General features: G+C 48.2%; 1 protein-coding gene across 9 annotated transcripts in view; it reads left to right on the top strand.

Moving 5' to 3' along the window:
* The first annotated feature begins 5,566 nt into the window (after positions 1-5,566).
* The window catches only part of EXOC1 (exocyst complex component 1), a 50,713-nt gene continuing 40,028 nt past the window's right edge, over positions 5,567-16,251 (top strand). For 7 of the 9 annotated variants that reach the window (XM_029076626.1, XM_029076624.1, XM_029076621.1 and 4 more), the window contains exons 1-4: positions 5,567-5,670; positions 11,052-11,185; positions 11,808-11,938; positions 13,997-14,156. In XM_029076626.1, the coding sequence (XP_028932459.1) occupies positions 11,062-11,185; positions 11,808-11,938; positions 13,997-14,156 (415 nt within the window). In that variant the 5' untranslated portion in view covers positions 5,567-5,670; positions 11,052-11,061. Of the gene's footprint in view, positions 5,671-7,500; positions 7,804-11,005; positions 11,186-11,807; positions 11,939-13,996; positions 14,157-16,251 lie in introns of those variants that run through there. The other 2 variants (XM_029076620.1, XM_007667913.4) reach the window with 2 other exon arrangements.

Below are 16,251 nucleotides of genomic sequence, written 5' to 3'. Positions count from 1 at the left end.
AGCAGGGTTGCCTAGTGGACAGAGCCAGGGCCTAGGAGCCAGAGGTCCTAGGTTCTCATCCCCGGTCTGCTACTTCCCTGCCTTGTGACCTCGGGCAAGCCACTTCACTTCTCTGGGCCTCAGTTTCCTCATCTGTAAATGGAGACCAAGTGCCCATTTCCCCACCCCAGAATGCAGGCTCAATTTGGGACAGGGACCGTGTCCGACCTGATTAACTTGTATCTACGCCGGTGCTTAGAACAGTGCTTGACGTATAGTTTGCACCTCACAAATACCACACGTATTATTATTGTATACCTCCCCCAGCTTAGTATAATGCTAGGCACATAGTCAGCACTTTACAAATACCAATCAATCAATTAATCATCAGTGGTACATATTGAATGCTTTACTTTGTTCAGAGCACCATATTAAGCTCTTGGAACGTAGTGGCAATACGACAAGAGTTGGTAAACACATTCCCTGCCCACATTGAGTTTATGGTCTACCATTATTACGATTATTGTGATTACTATGATTATTATCATTATTATCTCCTCTTCAGTCAGATTATAAAATCACAACTGTTCCAGGAGAACCTGGGCTTGAAAACCTTTTCCTTCCCCTTTGATAGTTATCCCCATTGTGGACTGTAAAAAGATTATTTATCTAACTCCCCTTCTCCCTTTTTCAGTGAGAAAGGGAAGCAGCGTGGCCTGCCAGCGCTTAGAACGGTGCTTTGCACATAGTAAGCGTTTAACAAATGCCAATCATTATTATTATTTTTAGTGCTAGAGCACGGGGCCTGGGAGGCAGAAGGACCTGGGTTCTAATCCCGGCCTCACCACCTGTCTGTGTGACCTTGGGGAAGTCATTTCCCTTCTCTGGGCCTCAGTTACCTTATAGGGATTAAGACTGTGAGCTCCAAGCAGGACAGGGACTGTGTCCAACCTGTTTAGTTTGTAACTATCCCAGTGCTTAGTACAGCGCCTGGTACAGAGCTTACAAATACCATAAAAAAAAGGGAGATCCAAACCAAAGAGTCATGTCTTTACTGGAGCTAGTTACCAATTTCCTTGATCCAGAGAAGGAAAAGGATCATTTTAAAAAATGTAGGTCTCATCCCATTTTAAAGAGGAGGAAACTCAGGACCAGACCAGGACCTGAGAGGTTAAGCGACTTACTTCAGGGTCACAGAGCAAGCAGTAGAGGGAGCCACTGGGTGTCCTGCGGTGGGTACGATTGAAACTTACAAAACCATGAAAGGTGTGGACAGGCCAAAGGTGGAAGTGTTATTCACCATATTTCCCCACCGTTGCGATGAAGGACGCCTCGCGGAAATTTGAAGCCATGGGGCATGGTGGAAGGTAAGGAAGGAGGTGACAAGCATGGGATTTTGCCAACTATAGGAAGTTGAGCCACCAGAAGTATCATTTGATCATTCATTCAATCATATTTGAGCACTTTCTGTGGGCAGAGCACTGTATTAAGCACTTAGAAAAGTAGAACAATAAAGGGTGACATTCCCGGCCCACAACGAGCTCACAACCAGTAGGGACAAGAGGGGTTTGGATGCATTCACGGACCAGCGCCCATAATTAGGGTGGATAATTAGGCAAAAATGATAGCTGGGGAAGAATAGACTTAAATCCTCTCTCCTACTTAGTCTATGAGCCCCACATGGGACGGGGACTGGGCCCCACCTAACTTGAATCCACCCCAGGGCTTAAAACGGCGCTTAACACATAGCAAGCAACTAAATACCAGAATTATGAATTATTTATTAGCATCGCTGTTCCTTCAAGCCACTCTCCGAAACAGAATCCTGGCCTGCTGGACCCCTGGAGGGACGTAATGATCACGTTGCTTGAGGTCATGGGTTCAAATCCCAGCTCCGCCGTTTGTCAGCTCTGTGACTTTGGGCAAGTCACTTCACTTCTCTGTGCCTCAGTTCCCTCAACTGTAAAATGGGGATGAAGACTGTGCACCCCACGTAGGACAACCTGATCTCCTTGCATCCTCCCCAGCACTTAGAACAGTGCTTTGCACATAGTAAGTGCTTAACAAATGCCATCATTATTATTATTATTCTTTAATCACTATCATTTGGTGGAAGGATGGTGCCCAGCACAGACTACTAGTATCTGGGTGAAGGACCCAATCGAATCAATCAATCAGTAGTATTTATTGAGGGGCTCCTGAGTGCAGAACATTGGACTAAAGTCTTTGGAGGTTTGTTTTTTTAAAAAAAATTAACCTATTTTTATTTTTAAAAACACAGTCCCTACCCTCAAGGAGCACATCATCTACTAGGGGAGACAGGCAGATTAAAATGATGATTTAGAAATAGCGAGAGGAAGAAGAACTAAGGTCTTCCAGGCAGAAGTATAAGTAGAGCTGGATGGAATAACCGGATAATTAAATTTACAAATAAATAAAAAACATGTAAGTGCTAGTTGGAGGGAAAAGAACCAAGGACTGACAGGTGGGAGTGCAGGTAGCTCTGGATGGATGAACCAGATAAGGCAAGTCACTTAACTTCTCTGTGCCTCAGTTACCTCATCTGTAAAATGGGGATTAAGATTGTGAGCCCCATGTGGGACAGTCTGATTCCCCTGTGTCTACCCCAGCGCTTAGAACAGTGCTCGGCACATAGTAAGCGCTTAACAAATATCAACATTATTATTATTATTAAATAAATATAAACATATACATGCTAGTGACAGGAGGAAGAACCGAGATCTTACGGGTAGGAGTGTAGGTAGATCTGGATGGAATAACCCAATACATAAGTGAATATACAAATAAATATAAACATGCTAAAGGGTGCCTAAGGTGGTGTGGGTGAATCAGGGAAGGCTTCCAGGAGAGGGTGGATCTTTTTTTTTTAAGGAGGACTTTGAAGATGGGGAAAGTTGTGGCCTGACGAGTTTGATGGAGGTTGGGGAAGTTCCCTGCCAGGGAAAGTGTGGGAGTGTTGGTTTATTTACAGGGTTAATTACAGCCCTCTACACTGTAAGCTCTCTATGGGCAGGGGGGGCGTGTCTGCTAATTCTGCTGTACTCTCCCAACTGCTTAGTACAGTGCTCCTCACATAGTAAGCACTCAAGAGATACCACTGATTGATTGATATTAATATCCGTCTCCCCCTCTAGACTGTAAGCTCGCTGTGGGCAGGGAACGTGCCCACCCTGTTATACCATGCTCTTCCAATCGCTTAATACAGTGTTCTGCACACACTAAGTGCTCAAGAAACACGGTTGATTGATTTAGAGGCAGACCTAGATGAGCGAACCCCCATAATCTTCTCGTTGGCTGACAGGGGCATCTCTGGCCTTCAGACACCCACCGTCCCTCACCTCCTGTTGGCCCTCCATTCTCCTCTCTACTCCCGCTCTCTCTTACGGATAATCCACTCCCGTGGCTTTCCACTAGATTGTAAGCTCCTTGAGGGCTGGGATGGCGTCTACCAACTCTACCCTACTGTACTCTCCTAAATGTTTAATACAGAGCACTGCGCACGATAAGCTCTCAATAAATGCCATTATATCAAATACGGATGTCGAATATCTATTGATTCTTTTTTATTTTGGAGAAGTTGGAAAATACTGCAGCGTTCAAAACCCAAGGTAAATATTACCTACCAAATTCACTATGTTTTAATTGCTTTCCCGACAACCTCACAAGTAGCAAATACTCCGACCCAAAGTTCCATTTGTCTCTCTCTTTTGTTGAGAGAAAACTAATTATTTTTCTCTGTTTCTCCCTCTGCCTCTCTCTTTCCCCCGTCTCCCTCCCACTTTGCATTTATTCAGAGAAGTCACCCTGTCTTACTAAGTGACTTGAAAGAGTCTGGCATCTCTGGAAATGCTTTTCTTCCTTTCCTGAAACAAACACAGAAAGAGAGGAAAGGAAACGGGGAATATTTGAGGGAAACAATGCTAAGAATTGGAAGTATAAGCAAGAACTGAAGGACTGAAGAAGGTCTTCTTGGACAATAAAAGCAGAATGTGGGACAATAAAGCTACACTCTGTCCTGCCAGGGCACACGTTCACACTACACACATTTGATAGAATGCTGATTGGGAATTGGGGAAACTTCATCTAGTTGCCTGGGCCAGTTTGGGAGCGGGATGATGTAAACTGTAAGGATAATGCTGTTGGTATTTTTTAAGCTCTTACTATGTGTCGAGCACTGTTCTAAGCGCTGGGGTAGATACAAGCTAATCAGGTTGGACGCAGTCCCTGTCCCACATGGAGCTCACAATCTTAATCCTCACTGTACTGATGAGGGAATAATGATCATGAAAATAAAAATCAATAAGAATTATGGTATTTGTTAAGCACTTACTATGTGCCAAGCACTGTTCTAAGCACTGGGGTAGATATATGCTAATCAGGTTGTTCCAGATGGGACTCACAGGCTTAATCCTCATTTTACAGATGAGGTAACTGAGGCACAGAGAAGTCCAAGGTCACACGGCAGACAAGTGGCGGAGCCGGGATTAGAACCAGGGGCTCTGACTCCCGAGCCCGGGCTCTTGCCACTAGGCCATGCCGCTTCTCTATTAGGCCATGACAATCCCTGCCCACAACGAGCTCACAGTCCAGAGTTGGGGGGTGGGGGGGAGATCAGACATCAATACAAATAAATAAAATGACAGATACCGACATAAGTGCTGGGGGTGCGAGAAAGAGCAATGGGAGCTAGTCAGGGCAAGTCAGGGGAGCAAATCCCCTCATCCTTCTCCCTCCTCTTCCTCCTCCCTCCTTTTCCCTTCCTCCTCCCCTCCCCTCTTCCCCTCCTTTTTCTCTTCCCCTACTTTCCTCCCCTCTTCCTTCCCCTCCTTTTTCTCCTCCCCTCTCCCTTCCCCTTTTTCTTCTCCCCTCCTTTTTCTTTTCCTTTCTCCTCCCCTCTTCCTTCCCCTCCTTTTCCCCTCCTTTTTCTCCTCCCCTCTTCCTTGCCCTCCTTATTCTTCTCCCCCTTTTCTCTCCTCTTTCTCCTCCCCTCTTCCTTCCCCTCCTTTTCACCTCCTTTTCTCCTCCCTCTTCCTTGCCCTCCTTTTCCTCTCCTCTTTCTCCTCCCCTCCTTTTCCTCTCCTCTTTCTCCTCCCCCTTCCTTCCCCTCCTTTTTCTCCTCCCCACTTCCTTCCCCTCTTTTTCCTTTCCTTTCCCCCCTCCCCTCTTCCTTCCCCCTTTTCTCCCCCTTCCTTCCCCTTCTTTTTCTCCTCCCCTCTTCCTTCCCCTCCTTTTCCTCTCCTCTTTCTCCTCCCCTCTTCCTTCCCCTCCTTTTCCTCTCCTTTCCCCCCTCCCCTCTTCCTTCCCCTCCTTTTCCTCTCCTCTTTCCCCTCCCCTCCTTTCCCCCTCCCCTCTTCCTCCCCTCCTTCTCCTCTCCTCTTCCTCCTCCCCTCTTGCTCCCCCCTTTCCCTCTCCTCATTCTCTTCCCTCCCCCTCTCCCCCCTCCCTGCTCTCTTCCCCCCGCCCCCTTCCCCCCGGGCGGGGGACTTCCGGTGACGTATGTGCGGGCGGGGGGGCGGGCGTCCGTGGTCACGTCGGGCGGCTTCCGGCGGGCCGCCCGGCTTCTTGCCCGGCTTCTTGCCCGGCTTCTTGCCCGGCTCCTGCTCCGGCCGCTCCCAGAAGCCTCCTCGGCGGCCCAGATCCCGGCCCAGGCCCTTGACCCCTGACCCCGCGGTAAGGAGGCCGCCCCGATCATCACCCCCCCCCCCACACCTCCTCCAGGAGGCCTTCCCGCCCGGACCCCTCCTTTTCCCTCCCCATCCCCCTTCATTCATTCATTCATTCACTCACTCACTCATTCATTCCTTCGATGGCATTTCTGGAGCGCTTCCCGGGTGCGGAGCCCTGGCCTAAGCGCTAGGAACGGACGGCCGAGAGAGACCGATCTGGGCCAAGCCACTTCCCTCCCCTGGGCCTCAACCTACCTCCACCGGAAAATGGGGATGATAATAATAATAATGATATTGGTATTTCTTAAGCGCTTATTATGTGCAGAGCACTGTTCTAAGCGCTGGGAGAGATACAGGGTCGTCAGGTTGTCCCCCGTGAGGCTCACCGTCTTCAGCCCCATTTGACAGATGAGGGAACTGAGGCACAGAGAAGTGAAGTGACTTGCCCACAGTCACCCAGCTGACAAGTGGCAGAGCCGGGATTCGAACCCATGACCTCTGACTCCAAAGCCCGTTCTCTTGCCACTGAGCCACGCTGCTTTTCTAATGTTGTACATGGGGATGGAAGGGGACGGGGGAGCTCGCCTCCTCCTGGAGGCCTTCCCAGATTCATCCCTCTGCTCCCCCTTCCCCTCCGCACTGTGCTCATTTCTATATGTTATTTATTACCCTATTTTGGTAATGATAATAATAACGTTGGTATTTGTTAAGCGCTTACTATGTGCAGAGCACTGTTCCAAGCGCTGGGGGAGAGACAGGGTCATCAGGTTGTCCCCCGTGAGGCTCACCGTCTTCATCCCCATTTTACAGATGAGGTCACTGAGGCACCAAGAAGTGACTTGCCCGGAATCACACGGCTGAGAAGTGGCAGAGCGGGGATTCGAACCCATGACCTCTGACTCCCAAGCCCGGGCTCTTTCCACTGAGCCACACTGCTTCTCTTGCGCTGTACATTCCAAGCGCTTAGTACAGTGCTCTGCACATAGTAATCGCTCAATAAATGCTATTGAATTAATCTCTCCACCCTAGTGCTTAGAACAGTGCTGGGCACACAGTAAGCGCTTAACCAATACCATTATTATTATTATTGTCTGCTGGTAACCTCGGGCAAGCCACTTCTGTAAAATGGGGATTAAGTCTGTGAGTCCCATGTGGGACAGGGACTTTGTCCCACTTGATAAGCTGGTGTCTCCCCCAGAGTTTAGTACAGTGCCTCATCCACCGTAAGCGCTTCACAGATTCCATAAACAAAATTAATGTATCATTTCTTGGACACTTATTGTCAGCTGAGCACTGAACTGAGCACTCGGGAGAGTCCAACATAACTCTCCCCTCCTTTTCCTCTCCTCTTTCTCCTCCCCTCTTCCTTTCCCTCCTTTTCCTCTCTTTCTCCTCCCCTCTTCCTTCCCCTCCTTTTCCCCTCCTCCTCCTCCCCTCTTTCTCCCCTCCTTTTCCTCTTCTCTTTCTCCTCCCCTCTTCTTTCCCCTCCTTCTCCCCTCCTTTTCCTCTCCTCTTTCTCCTCCCCCTACCTTCCCCTCCTTCTCCCCTCCTTTTCTCTCCTCTTTCTCCTCCCCTCTTCCTTCCCCTCCTTTTTCTCTCCTCTTTCCCCTCCCCTCTTCCTTCTCCCCTCCTTTTCTTCTCCTCTTTCTCCTCCCCTCTTCCTTCCCCTCCTTCTCCCCTCTTTTTCCTCTCCTCTTTATCCTCCCCTCTTCCTTTCCCTTCCTTCTCTCCTCCTTTTCTCTCCTCTTTCTCCTGCCTTCTTCCTTCCCCTCCTTTTTCCCTCCTCTTTCTCTTCCCCTCTTGCTTTCCCTCTTTCTCCTCCCCTCTTCCTTCCCCTCCTTCTCCTCTCCTTTTTCTCCTCCCCTCCTTTTCCTCTCCCCTGTTCCCTCTTCACGACGAACCTAGAATTTTGTTGGGGAGGCACAAGTTAAAAGAAATTACAGTTAGGGGAAGCTATTGGGTCAGAAGTGTGGCTGTGTCATTTGGCTAATCATTCCGAGAATGGAATTGCTGACCTTTTGAAAGCATCTGCCTCTTGAAGCAGAGCTCGACCACATGTATGTCCACAACTACCCCTTTCGTGATGAGGTTTCCGCCCAAACTCTCAGGGTGAACTCTGTGTTTGGATCTAATGATGGTGAGTCAGTAACAGTGGCCCCTGGGTTTTAGAAAGCCTTGCTCCCCACCTCCTGTCATTGCTGGCCTGCGGCACGTAAGTGTTAAGAAAAATTGTAGACATAGAAAAGCACTTTATTATAGAAGTACCCTTTGTCTGGTTTTGCGTAAATTTCCAAATGGGAAGCAGCATGGGCCTAGTAGAAAGAGCACAGGCTTGGGAGTCAGAAGGAGTTGGGTTCTAATCCCAGCTCTGCCTCTCTTGTGCTGGGTCACCTCAGGCAAGTCACTTAAAGTCTCTGGGCCTCAGTCACCTCATCTGTAAAATTGGAAATTAGGACTGTGAGCCCCACGTGCGACATGGACTATGTCCAACCTGATTTGCTTGTTTCTACCCCAGCGTTTAGTACATAGCTGGCACTTAGTAAGTGCTAAATGAATGCCATTTGAAAAAAGGGAATTCAGTTGGCTCATTCGTGAACTGTTTTTGATTATTACAGTGGGGAGAGAGAAAAAAAGAAAAGGAGTCCTAACCTTTCCTAGCATTCTTGGGAAATTCATTTGCGGAGACAATTGAATCTCAGAATCTGGGTCCAGCTGTGAGGATTTATTTTCTGCTCTTTCACCCTTCTTTTCCTCTCCACCCTAGCACAGAGAGACATTCAGAAATTAGCTTGTGAAAGTGAAATGCTTTTGTTCCTGTGAGATCCATGTTTTCTGAGCCAGCGCTGCGTGCTTGGGGACTTGGGCTGGGGACAGCTGACCGCTTTTGCAAGTTGATTAGTGTAGGCCTGATTGGAAGTTATTTGGAAGCAGCGTGGCCTAGTGGAAAGCTCCTGGGCCTGGGAGTCAGAGGACCTGGGTTCTAATCCCCGCTCTGCCACTTGCCTGCCTTGTAAGTCACTTCTCTGTGCCTCACTTTCCTCAACTGTAAAGCAGGGTGTTAATACTCATTCTCCCTCCTGTTTAGACTAGGAGGGGCAGGGATATGTCCGACCTGATGAACCTGTACCAACCCCAGCGCTAGAACAGTGCTTGACATAGATTGAGAACAGCGGGCGTCACGAGGCCATGGGTTCTAATCCCGGTTCTGCCACTTGACCGCTGTGTCACCCTGGATGGGTCACTTCACTTCCCTGGGCCTCAGTTCCCTCATCTGTAAGATGGAGATCGAGACTGTGAGCTCCACTTGGGATAGGGACTGTGTCCAACCTGATTTGTTCGTATCCACCCCAGCCTGGCACGTAGTAAGCGCTTAACAAATTCCATAATCATTTTAGTAAGCGCTGAACAAATACCATAAAACAAAAGCTTAACCCTCAGAGGCCAAGTCACTCCCAATTCCTGTTTTGCAGTCTTGCTGGTAAATTACTTTTGAACCTACTGCCCTATGTGGCCTGTCTCCGGACTGTAAGCTCACTGTGGACTGGGAATGTCACTGTTAATTGTATTATACTCTCCCAAGTGCTTAGTACAGTGCTGTGCACCCAGTAAACACTCTGTAAAAACCACTGATGGTTATCACCGTGGTACGTTACGGGTGCGCCGTCGTACACATGGTGTACCTGGTACGTACGCAGTATGGAATGGTGCCCAGCCTTTGGGCTATGTTTGAGGCTGGGTGGCTTTGATGAAAATGAAATGGTTTAAATCTCTGGTCAGCCCCAATGCCATCGCTCTTCTCTACCGAGAGCACTGTCCTGTCGCTCGATCGAACTCTATTCCGTGTTTTTGTTTTTGGACGGTGCACAGTATAGATTTTAAAGGGGCCCTACGTTTTGGTGTGTTCTCTCGGTGAATTCTGTGGCCACTTGAATCATCATTTATTTGCTCTGTTTACAAGAAGCGGCATGGCTTGGTGGCAAGAGCACAGAACTAGGAGTCTGGAGTCCTGGGTTTTAATCACGGCTCTGCCGCCTGTTTGCTGTGGGACCTTGGACAAGTCACTTAATTTCTCTAGGCTTCAGTTTAGTCATCAGTAAAGTGTGGTTTAAATGCCTCCTCTCTCCCCACCGTATACAGTGATCCCACGTGGGACAGGGACCGTGTATGACCTGGATGTATTGTGTCCATCCCAGTGCTTAGTACAGTGCTTGGCACTTAGTAAGCCCTCAGTTGCTATTATTATCATTTCTATTATCACTCTTCAATTGAAACCTACCTCTGAATTTATTGCAAAGGGAGCATTTCAGTTAACCAGATTCATTACAGCCACTTGAGGGATACTTGGCTTTTTTATGGAGGAAGAAAATAATCCTCACCAAAAACAACCGGCTTTTTGAATAATAAACAACTTATTTCACACGAGAAGCATCCGTATTGTTGCCTGTTTTTCTCCAGTCCCCAACCTCTGTAACTCTTAATAAAATGGTTTCATTGTTTCTTGTAATTTCTCTTCAGACATCTCTAGGTCCAATTGTACTACAGTTTTAGTTAGCATTTAGCATAGTGCTTGGCCCATAGTAAGTGCTTAATAAATGCCATTCTTATTACTACAGAGGTTGCAGGACAAGACCTTAAATTGAAATTGTAGTTCAATTTAAAAGATCCAAAGCATCGGATATTATCTGCCCTGCTTTGCGGAGGGCAGTCGGGATAGTAAGAAGGGCAGGGGTGCAAGTTATAATTAAAAAAAAGTCTTAAATACCAGGCAGTCAGTGGCATTTATTGAGTACCTGCTTATATTAATCAGTGAGTTGATCAGTGACATTTATTAAGCACTGAATGTGGGCAAAGCACTCTACTAAACTCTTGGGTTTAAGTCATTCAAGTAAATTAAGGACAAGCTCTACTATATTACTAAACTGAAAGTGCTAATTTAATCATAATAATAATAATCATATTTGTTAAGCGCTTACTAGGTGTCAAGCACTGTTCTAGGCGCTGGGGTGGAGACATGCTAATCAGGTTGGCCACAATCTCTGTCCCACATGGGGCTCACAGTCTTAATCCCCATTTTACAGATGAGGGAATTGAGGCCCAGGGAAATGAAGGGACTTGCCCAAGGCCACACAGCAGACAAGTGGTGGATCCGGGATTAGAAACCGGGTCCTTCCGACTCCCAGCCCTGTGCTTTATCCATTCGCCATGATGCTTCCCAAATTTGCTCCTCTAATCTAGAGATTAGACTAAGGCTTTAAAGCATCGTTTTAAAACTAAAAAGTCCTCAGAAACAAAATGGTAATGGAGGAATCATCTACTGTTTACTTTCTTCCCAACCCTAGACTGGAGATTGCTTACTGAATTCTGCCGAATCCTTGCATTTTTCAGTTGAGAAAAAATGACCGCCATCAAGCACGCCTTACAAAGGGATATTTTTACCCCAAATGATGAACGTTTACTGAGCATCGTGAATGTCTGCAAAGCTGGCAAGAAGAAGAAAAACTGCTTTTTATGTGCAACAGGTGGGTAAGCTGGGTGAGGGAAAATATTCTTTTGGAATAGGATGGAGGGGCTGGTGGGTGGTGGGTATTTTAGGGGATTAGTCTTCCTTTTAAGTCTCTTCATTCTCGAGGTGGATCAGGTAGAATAATTTTATTACTCTCTCCTCCTGGCTTGGGCTGATCCAGAGAAATTTTAGTGACTTCGATAGTGATGTCCATCCCCGGCGCTGTAAATTTTGGGTTGGTTTAGATTGTTTCGTTCCACAAGGGCTTAGAAACTGCAGTCGTTGAGCCTCACGGTCCCAGACTAAGCTGGGAAAGCCCAAAGGTACCAGGGAGGCCGGGGTAGAGGCCGAGGCCGGAGGTTGGGATGGGCTGACAGGTGGCATCTGGCCGAGGAGACACGGGAAGGGCAGAGGGAAAAACTTAGACTGGCAACCCCATGTGGGACAGGGACTTTGTCCAACCTGACTTTGTATCCACCCCAGCAGTGCCTGGCACATAGTAAATGCTTAACAAATACCATTATTTAAAAAAAAGGGTCCTTGGAGGAATAAGGGCCGGGGCAGGGCCTGGGCCCCGCTCTCCCGAGGGAACGGGAACAGAGAACCCGCTGAAACAGATTCTGCCTCTTCCTCAACAGTGACGACCGAGCGTCCAGTGCAGGTGAACGTGGTGAAGGTGAAGAAATCGGACAAGGGCGATTTCTACAAGAGGCAGATCGCGTGGGCCCTCAGGGACCTGGCTGTGGTGGATGCCAAAGATGCTGTCAAAGTAGGTTTGAATTGTTGGGGCGGGGCGAGCGGGCTGTCGGGCCCGTGTTCAGCGAGCGTCACCCATTCTAGAAAGAAGATTCCTGGACTCCAGGCCACATCCCTGCCCAAGTCTGATTCTCCTAATGATAATTGTGTTTTTAAGAGCTTACTATGTGCCTGGCGGTGGGGGAGATAAAAGGTAAACGTGTTGGACTCCCACTCTCCCAGTCTCAATCCCCACTTCACAGATGAGGTAACCGAGGCACAGAGAAGTGACTCATCCAAGGTCACACAGCAGCCTCTCTGTCTGGTGGCCCACCGGCACTAATGCAGCTGTGGGCGCAGCGGGGGATGCATCCGAACGGGGTGAGGGAGGGGATCCTCAGATGTAGAATGTCCCACCCTTCCGCCTCAGATGAGCCGTCGGCCTCCTTCAGGTCTCTGCCCGGAGTCCAAGTTGGTTCATTCAAGCCGTATTTCTTGAGCAAAGCATTGTACTAAGGGTTTGGGGGAGTACAATAAAGCAATAATACATCCTGGGGCTGGAGTGGCTGCCACTGGGTAGACTCCTGGGCCAGTCAGGAAGTGGTGGGAGAATGTCGTCCTTTGGGGAGAAAAGGCAGCCCTCAGAGCCTCAGTGTAATTTGCACCCTCCTGGTCTTCCGGGCTGCGGAGCCGCGGTAGGGGCTGGGAGCAGATCCCCTTGGTCCCAGTCGGCTGAGATGGGTTGCGGTGGAGCTGTCAAGAGACCTGCCGTTTTGACAAAAGTTCGGGAACGGTGTTGAAGTTTCAAAAGAAAAAGTAACAACCACCAACCAACCCCAACCCACTAAAACAAGGGAATGCCAGCAGCATGTTTGACCAGTTAAATTCAAAATAAACAGGTCTGCCACTGCCAAGGTTTAGATAGTGTGCCCCCCAGCCTTAGATTCCTAATTTCCATTTTGGAATGGGTACCTTTTTTTAAAAAAAAAATTTTTTTTATAGTTTTGTTCATTTAATCATAGTTTTTGAGCGCTTACTGTGTGCAGAGCACTGTACTGAGCGCTTGGATTTCTTAAGTGTTTACTATGGGCCAGGCCCTGTACTCAGCCCTGGGATTGATATTCATTCATTCAGTTGTATTTATTGAGCACTTACTGTGTGCAAACCACTGGACTTAAGCGCTTGGGAGAATACAGCATAACAACACACAGACCCATTCCTGCCCACAACGAGCTCATGGTCTAGAGGGGGACACAGACATGAATGTAAATTTAATAAATATATATAAAGAGGTAAATTATAGTTATCAGATGCATTAGCTGTATTAGATGCAAGCTAATCGGGTTGTTCACAGTCTTAATCCCCATTTCACAGTTGGGGGAACTGAGACCCAGAGAAGTGAAGTGACTTTCCCAAGGTCACACAGCAGACAAGTGGCAGAGTCTTCAGGGGTTTAAGTCACCTCAGTGACTTTGCCAGGCCTGGGCTTTGGGGTGCTGCCTGGGGAACCCCATCTCCTCCTGCCGCCTCCCCGATACCCGCCGTAATGGGGGTTTTTTTCCCGTTCTTCCTCCGCAGGCCTCTCGGAGATTCGGGTGCTAAATATATATGCGGAGGAGAGGATGAAATTTTCATACCGAACCTAACAGCCATTTGTATCACACATTGATCTGTGCGAACCCTGCCACTGGAGCACTCGACTTCGTTTTATGGCATTATGGGAAGAGTTCCCAACTCCGAGCCGATTTCCCAGCAGATTTGGCGGCCGCTGCCAACTGGTTTTCTCAGAGTTCGCGTTGGCAGCGAGGCGAGCCCTTTGCCTCCGCAAACGCGAGTCCAGCCCGTGCACGGTTGGACTTCGGGGACGATAAGCGGAGTGGTCTAGCGGAGAGTGGATCGTGCTTGGGAGAGACCAGTATAGCAATAAAACAAGCATATCCCCTGCCCACCACAAGCTTATGGACTAGAGGGAGTCCCCAGGTGGGGGGAAGGGTATGAGCCAAGCGGTCGGGGTATTTCGGGCTCTGCCGTGTTAATGCAAAAGCATATGGTCCTGTGTTGGTGTTTTGTGTGTGTGTGTGTTTTTCTGCAGGAGAACCCCGAGTTTGATTTACATTTTGAAAAAGTCTACAGGTGGGTGGCCAGCAGCACCGCCGAAAAGAACACCTTCATTTCGTGCATCTGGAAACTGAACCAGCGATATCTCCGGAAGAAAATCGACTTTGTCAGTGTCAGCTCCCAGCTCTTGGAAGGTAAAAACTGAGGGACATGGACCTCTGAAAAAAAGCCCCGTGTGCCGGAAGATATCCTGAAGCCGTCCTTAAGATTTGATCTCGATTATCCCGATCAAGTAGGACGTGGAATCTATCAGGACATTTTAGCCCAGGGCAGTCGGTGCATTTAGGATAGTGCCTCCTAGGAACGCATCTTTTGAGCAGGGTAGGTCTGACTAAACAGGCTTTAATGCAGCCGATTTCAAGAATAGAAACGAGGCCAGGTTTATTTATTTCTTTTATTAGTCCCCAGATTTAAGGCAGTCAACTGAGGGAGAAAATCAGTCCAAATTAACACCAGTTGAGTTTGAATCCTGTGGCTTATTTTGGTCAAAATGGGTGGGAAAAAAGAACTATTCTCATCTCCCTCCTCAAGCCGTGATGGAGAACTGGAGATTCCTCAGAATTAGCCCTTGGTGGTGGCTCCTCTTTTGGCCTGCAGTCGCCATCTACCTCTGGCCCCCCCAGGTTGTCCAGCTCAATAGTGACACTAATGATATCTCGACTACGTGCTTACCGTGAGCTGAGCATTCGCTAAGCTCTGGGGTCAATAAGGTGAACAATTCAGTCCCGGCCCCAGAAGGGATTCGCATCGTGAATACGTGTGGCCCGGTGTCACCCTTTAAATCGGTCAGTCGAATTCATTGAGCACTTACTGTGTGCAGAGCACTGAACTAAGCACTTGGCTGAGGCCAATATAACACTAGACAGACACATTCCCTGCCCAAACAAACTTTTTAATGGGCAGAAGAAAGGTGGGGGAAATGGTTTTAATAGGATTTCAGCTTTTGTTCACGGAGCCTCTCAGTCCACTGCGGGATTCCAGGATGGAGTTTTCACCCGACCAAAAATGGCAGGGATTCTGGGGTGAATTGGGGTTTTTTCGCCGTCACACTGAGGTCCCATGTAAATGAAGCTGTCCATGCTGTTGGGATGCCAGTAGGTTTTCTTTGCCCCAGATGACTTTTTCTGTCCTCGGGAAGGCCATCTTAAACATCTCTTTAGTGTAAATCTTTTCCTTGCCCGTTTTTGAACACTCCCACCATCAGGCGTGGTGCCCCTTAGCCCAACTCTCAACAGTCAATCGTATTTGTTGAGCGCTTACTGTGTGCGGAGCACTGTACTAAGTGCTTGAGAGAGTCCAATATAACAGACACATTCCCTGCCCACAATGAACAACCTGGTCTGTGTCAGTAGACCGCAGATTCCGGGGAGAGAAGCAGCCGCCCCAGAGCCAGTCGATCTCACGTGCGCTGTCCTTACCTTTTATTTTAAAGACTCATCTCCATCACTTCGCATCCCAAGTCCCCAGATACACAGGATATTTGCTTCGGTCAGTAGTTGGGGGGGACTCCAGTGGTCAGCCTGGGGCCAGGTGGTCAGCGAAACAATCCCGTGTTCCCCCTTAGAGTTGGGAAACGTGAAATTGATTCCACGTCCCTGGTCGTAATCACTTTCTCCCACCCCCAATCCTCCTGCAGAAACAGCATGTGGGGTTTGTGAGGTATTCCCAGAAATGCAAAGTGGAGAGAATAGTGCACTTAAGAGGAGAAGTCGTCATCTGGAGCTTTCCCATTGTTCCTCTGACTTGGGTACTTGCGTGCTCCTCTTTTTAGAATCTAATCTGAGGCTTGTTGTTTCCACCCCAAAAACATAACCGGCTCCTGACGCCTTTACTCGCGTCTACCTCTAATGCACCCCCATAATTGCCCATGCTCCCCAGTGGAGCTTTGGGAGAGCGATCCATCGTCAAGAAATCACCGTCTAAAGCACATGCTCTTCATGCCAGGAGACCAGAACTAACCTTGGGAAAAGTCACAGATGGTCGAATAATAGTAAGACCCCCGTAGTGTTGACTGGGTGCGAGATTGTTCCTCGGGGAGCCACAAACTTTGTACCGAAAATTCTGATAGGGAACAAAAGAAAAGGGGAAAGTACGAGTGAAATCATTTTGCAGTCAACATCAGAAAAATCCTTTAGGAGAAAAGTGTATTTTGGAACCCATTTTACTCTGCGGAACTGCACATTACGGTTCAATCTAATGTTGTCTTTAAACATGGCACTGCCGCGCAAT

Source organism: Ornithorhynchus anatinus, chromosome 12 (genome assembly GCF_004115215.2).
Source record: "Ornithorhynchus anatinus isolate Pmale09 chromosome 12, mOrnAna1.pri.v4, whole genome shotgun sequence".
Taxonomy (NCBI): Eukaryota; Metazoa; Chordata; class Mammalia; order Monotremata; family Ornithorhynchidae; genus Ornithorhynchus; species Ornithorhynchus anatinus.
Note: the sequence above shows the minus strand (reverse complement) of the source record. Positions and strands in the feature narration are given on the sequence as shown.